Here is a 6,000-nt window from a genome sequence, read left to right on the forward strand (position 1 = left end):
AACTTTTTACATGGCACTTCTCTTAGCTAGTTTAGTTTCAATTCCATATTTTCAATCATGGCAGGGTATAGCTTTCACTGGTGGTACGCAAGTGTCAGTGGGATTTTAAACAACCGCCAATTTTGTCATCAATTGGAGAGACTTTTGTTTCTAGAAAAGAGTGGATCCTCTACCAAATGGGTTTAAGACTTTGTCTTTAAATATTTAAATAAATTACTTTAAAATAAAAGAGGAAGTTAGGAACAGGAAAAGATTCTTGCAAAAATAAAGACTGGGGAGGTTGGATTTCAACTGTTCCACTGCAGAAGTAATGTGAAATCCAGTATAAGTGCTATTCCACAATAAAAATGGCTTCTGTGCCAGAAAATTGGCGGGTGCTAAGTTTCTCTAATTATAGCGGTACTGAAATGCTGGAGTATAGATATGACAGCAAATGTATTAGTTTGATAGATAAATTATGGACAATATTCTGCTGACTTCCAGATACAACGTTCAAGGTGGCCTCGGCTAGTAAATACAGTGGAAAACATATCCTCACACATTTGCTTCATGCCTGAAAAACAAGTAATTTAGAAGAAGACATCTGGAGACAAAATTTGAGCTGGACTCAGAGCCCATCAAAACAGGATTTGATGGCTTGGCGTCTGGCTGCTAAGCAACACACTTCTTACATTCAAAACAGAGTTGTAAAAGTAGAAGCCTGCAGCCAACTCTGTGTATTTCTCATTGAAATAGAAATAGGGGAGAGAGATTTTCTTAAGGCCTTAAGATATCTGATTTCCATGAGATAGATTAACCAAGATCATCTCTCTTCCAGCCTTTTCTGTTTTTTACTCTCTGAAGAATGAGGCAAAAATCAACTCTACATTTGGAATATTCGCAAGTGAATACTGCATAGAGGTCTTGAAATACTTGTCTCAGCCGCCTAATAACACTCTTTTAAAATTAGCTGCATATATTCATAATACCTTGTTGCAACTTGGCTTTTCAAACTACTGGTTTTTGTGAATTCCAATGTGTAGACTAGAAGGCCAACTGGAAACTCAGTGAGATTTTCTTTCCTTAAAGTATGCTTCTGCTTGGCAAGGAGACCAGGGAGGACCCATGTCAAATACTTCTCATGTGTGAAGCAGTTTGAAAACAGTATGTTATTACAGTACTTATTAAAATTAAGATAGTCAATTTATTTCTTCCTTGCTTTCATCCATTTAAAAGGTTTGGATACGTTTCACAGAATTAACTATCCAAGCAAAAAAAAAAAAAAAAAACAAATCCAGAAAAAGCAAGATAGACATCATATACAATCACTGCCTAGTTTGTACCCCCCCCCCCGGAAACATTAAGAAAATTATGGGTCAGAGGGCAAGGAGTGATGGGCCTTCTATCAATTTTGACCTATATTAGAATTCTAGAATATACATTAGTAGTAAAGATGAATTATTAAAATGACCTACTCTTCAGAGCAGTATGCCTACAAAAGATTTTTTTTTTTTTTCCTATTTCTTTAGGGAGCCTCCTTCCATAAACTAGCCAAGCTTCCTGCTTGGCAGTCTCTTGTAATGTAGCAAAGCAAGGAAACCCAGACATGGAAAGTTACTTATGAAAAAAAAAAAAAAGGTGGTGGGGGGACTTGGAAACTAAATAAGAAAGGGATAATTTTACAGGAGAACTTCACAGGGCCGGCTACAAAATGAATGTTCTACCGTTTCAAAGACCAATGTTGTGCACAGGAATTAAAGGATGGATTCCAGAATATCACTTAATGAGGAGAAAGATTTTCCATTGTGCACCACACGGGTGCTCTGCCTGGTTCTCTCTAAAGTGCTGCCCTGCAATGTCTTTGTTTACATGTGGTTTATATTATGTCCACCCATGAACCACATGTACCACTCCAAATTTATCAACACTTTTCCTTCATACCACGGGTGCCTTATTAAAAATAGAAGAATTGGGTTGTGAAGGCATGATTCTGAAGCCTCCTGCATCATTTAATTTCTTATCCTTTGTTTATTCCATTTTGTGATTTTAGATAATACTTCAAAGTTTGTAATTCTTCATTTATTCTGAGTGAGTCTCAAACACTTCAAGAATGAACTTTAAAGGTTGATTCTTACCAGTTATTTGAGAATCCAGAAAGCAGCCAATCAAAACAGAACTGTGAAAACTGAGGCTCAAAACTATGAGCAACCCAGACCCCAATCCAATCCAGAGTTTCTGTTAATGTCATACCAAGGTGGTGGTCTAATAACCATGTAAACAGATATTGGGTTCCTCCTAGAGCCTCTGGGCTTATAAAGATCCATTTCTTTCCTGTAAAGTCATCCTTAAAATGGGGGAAATCTTGGGAAAATACTCTTTCTCCAGGCCTTGACTCTTTGCCTAGATCTTTTGCACTGGAGCTTCAGAAACATTCTTCCAAAACCCAAACCTGCAAATTGGATGTGACCCTTCCTTGGCCGCTGAGTTGGCCAGGACTGTGCTTGTGATTTACTGGTCTACTAAGCAAAGAACTTGTTAAGCAACCTCACAAGTTTGTCCTGTCAGCTGATTGGGCTTCTGTGTCCTCTTGGCCCTCCCACATTCTTTCCTTCCCAGGAACTAAGACAGTAAGGTAGACCTGCAATGACTCCATTAGGAAGCCAGATTGGAAAGGGGGTCCTTAGGAAAATCTTTCCTTCACTTATGTTGCAGAAGGAGCTCAACTAGGAAGGGACATTTGCAAAGGAATAGCATCAGATGAACTATCTGGATGAACTAACAAGCCCTTTCCATTAGGTTAGACAAAGTTATTTGTTTGCTTTCACTGGAAAGCAAAAGATTGATGATTCCAAAAGAAATCTTGCTTTCCCCCTTTCCCATTTAACTGTGTACAGTTTCTCAAGCATTCTAGTTCTCTTTACCATGTCTGTGGCTCTGTATTAATATATCTCAGACTGAATGACACAGAGCATTATTGATCGCCTTAGCAGGTCTAATCACTAAGGCAAGAATTGCTGCGGAGGCTAATCTGAACACAGGAGCACAGCTCGCAGCCTGGGTTTTCTGCAAGATGCAGTTAAGCAAGTCCCGTAGTGGCAGATGGTTTGTAGGAGAAACAAAGCCATCAGCAAGACTGTCCCTTCCACCTACCTCCTTATCTCAGCGCCAGGTGCACCCACCCCAGCTGGACCTACCTCCCTGGTGAACAGGATGGCCGCATCATAGTGCTCCTCGTGGTCATCTTCCAGCTGGTTGTGCTGGTGCTGCCATTTGCAAAAGTTCTTGAGTGTGGTGGCTGCGTTCTTGCTCACTTCCAAGCTCTTGTCCTTGTCTCCCAGCACCACCACCTTCACCACGACCAGGCGGATGTGGTTCTCGATGCTGGCATGGCTGTACAGTCTGTTGGCAATTGAGGCCAGGGTCAGCAGGTAATGCTGCAGGCCCCGGCCATACATCCGCGCCATAGACGCATCCGCCACCAGGAGCAGCTCCACCTGGCGGGCCCGGGAGATGGAGCGGCGCCTACGTCGCCACCAGGTCTGAGGTCCTGGGTCCCCCATAGGCAAGAGAGCGGACTGATCCCTGAGCTTCGAGGCCAGGGCAGTATGTCGGTCTGGACTACTATGAAGCTGGAGGCGCTGGTGGACGCCCGGCCGGGACGCGGGGGTCTCACAGCTGGCGCGTGGCGGCAGGGCTTCGAAGCTGAAACCTTCACGGGTGTAGACATGCAGGACCCGTGCTGACCCATCCCCATACACGCGCCCGGTTTCTCCCTCAGGCCATGGCCCCCGCAGTAGAGGCTTTAAGGTGTAGTGCGCGTGCTTGACCGCGAAGAAGCCCTCAAGACCCCCACACAGATCAAAAACAGCCAGGGAGCGAGGACTGCCGTCCACGGTGCCCCTGTAAAAGCAGTGGCTCCGGTGGCGCCGAGATGCGCTTAGCCCGCCTCCTGTGGGCACGAAGCCAGAAGTGCCCACCGAACCATCCCTCTCCAAGTCCAGGAGAAATCTTCGGCCGCCCGCGTAGATGAGGTAGCCCACCTTTCCGCCGCCGGAGTAGAGTTGGTCGATGTTCTGCACAAGCCCGCTGCTCCTGCGCTGCAGCGCCAGGGGGTATGGATGGCCCAGAGGCTCGAACCGCTCCTGCGCCTCCTCCCCCTGCCGCTCGCGGGGCTGGGCTGCCGCTGCAGCAACCGGAGACTGCTGGGCTTTATCCTGGGCAGGTGCCTCAGCCCGGCTGGCCGCAGCCAGGGACAGGCGGAACGCGCACAGCAGCAGGGACGCCCACCCGAGCCGCATAGTGCGCTGCCCGCGGGGAGGGGCTGCGCGACGGGGACTTTATGGGTATTTGTTATTCGCCAGGGAAGTTACCGGGGCGGGGGGGATGGGGACACACACACACACACACTTGCTTGCAAGGTTGAGTCAAGTGTCGGAGGGAGGGGGACCAGAAGCAGCGTCAGCCTGTCCGGGCCGAGGTGCCAGCGTGCTAACTTTTCTTTGTTGGTTTGGAAAATGTTTGGATTTGTGCTCCGGAAAGAGGGGAGTAAAGAAAAAGAAAGAAAAAAATAATAAAAAATAAAAATAAAAAAGCTAGGTAGTGGAGATTCAGCCAATACGGGGAAGGGAGGAAAACCCAAATGTAGCCAAGGTCGTTGCACCAAGAAAAGTAAAAAAGGTATCGCGCACCAGGCGGGCAACTGGTGCGCACCCCCTCCCGCCCCCTGGCTGCTCCGGACCGGCTGGCTGCGGAGTTTCCAAGCTTCGGGGCCACTTCCTTTCTTATTTTGTGGGTTTCCTCGGCTCTGCTGAAACCGGGAGGAAGGGAAGAAAGAGACAGAAAAAAGCCATAAAAATCAAAACAAAAATGTGGGGGGCAGACTGAGGAGAGCCGGTGAAGCAGCGCGTCCGAGTCCCCTTGGCTGTGGTGTCTTCCTGCCCGCCGTCATCCCCAGTCGGCCGTGGAGAGCGCGGAGAGCAGCGCGAGCGCTGTGAAGATGCGAGGAGGTGGAACAATGAATTTATAGCGGCATGCCATCCTGCAATGGCAATTTCAACAATTCGTCACTGCACGCTGCCTCTTAAAGGGAGAGCTTCCCCCACCACTCCCACCCTTCCCCGTCTGCGCCTAATCAGATGGGGGAGGGAGAGAGCAAGGGCGGGGGAGGGTGATCGAGGAAAGGGAGACGAGAAGGAGGAAGGGACCGGGACCTGAAGGAGAGGAAGGAGGGACAAAGGAGGGAGCCAGGGCGGGGTGGGGGGTGGGGGGTATTTGGGAAGAAAAACATAAAATTAACTTGGTCTCGTTTAAAGTCACAGCGACTCCGGGTCGGTCTGGTATTTCACAACCAAGAGGGGTTGGTTAGCCTCGGCTTACCTCATCTTCTGGAGGGATGTTTTGGGGTGTTTTTAAAGTTATGGAGACATTTCAAGTCTCTCCCTGCCTCTTGCTCGCTTGCCTTTCTTGCTTTGGGTAGGAAGTTTCTGCCGCAAGTTTTTCCCCTTTGCATTCCGGTGCGCTCCGGCTTTGCAGACGGTACCACACCATCCACCAGCCGGGGCTCTCAGCTTCCCAAGCGACCCCTCGCCCCCGCGCTCCTTCGCTTCCTTCCAGCGGTCCGGGGGTACTGGGTTTCCTGCCTCCTCATTCCCTAGCCTATTCGAGCTCCGACCGCTAGCTCGGTTCGGTCGCGGGGTGACTAACTTCTCCCAGCCACCAGCAGCGCGTCAGGGTTGCCGAGAGCAGTCGCCGGCGCTTCCTGGCCAGTCCCTGAGCTTGGAGCGCGACGGTGCCCCAGGGCAGGGCCGCCAGCGGCATGGGAACTCCGCGGCTTTGTGTGCAAAGGGTGGGCTCCCCGCTTTCTCCAGCGCGCGTCTAGTCAGTGCCCACAATCTGTCACTTAATCCCAGCCACTTGAACGCCCTTGCTTTAGAAAGGCAAGGAGGGAAATAGTTAACTACTGAAATGAATTCTCCCCAATTCCTGCCCCCCCCCCCGCAAGATTTGTAAATTTTGTATTCT

At 48.7% G+C, this 6,000-nt stretch overlaps 1 protein-coding gene across 3 annotated transcripts in view; it reads right to left on the bottom strand.

Moving 5' to 3' along the window:
• The window catches only part of Adamts5 (ADAM metallopeptidase with thrombospondin type 1 motif 5), a 47,663-nt gene extending 41,873 nt beyond the window's left edge, over nucleotides 1–5,790 (bottom strand). The window contains exons 1-2 of one of the 3 annotated variants that reach the window (XM_078044503.1): nucleotides 5,356–5,790; nucleotides 3,174–4,967 (exon numbers count right to left, since the gene is read on the bottom strand). In XM_078044503.1, the coding sequence (XP_077900629.1) occupies nucleotides 3,174–4,277 (1,104 nt within the window). In that variant the 5' untranslated portion in view covers nucleotides 4,278–4,967; nucleotides 5,356–5,790. Of the gene's footprint in view, nucleotides 1–3,173; nucleotides 5,070–5,355 lie in introns of those variants that run through there. The other 2 variants (XM_078044501.1, XM_078044502.1) reach the window with 2 other exon arrangements.
• Between the last annotated feature and the right edge of the window lie 210 nt (nucleotides 5,791–6,000).

The sequence above is a fragment of the Ictidomys tridecemlineatus genome, chromosome 3 (assembly GCF_052094955.1).
Source record: "Ictidomys tridecemlineatus isolate mIctTri1 chromosome 3, mIctTri1.hap1, whole genome shotgun sequence".
NCBI classification, from domain to species: domain Eukaryota; kingdom Metazoa; phylum Chordata; class Mammalia; order Rodentia; family Sciuridae; genus Ictidomys; species Ictidomys tridecemlineatus.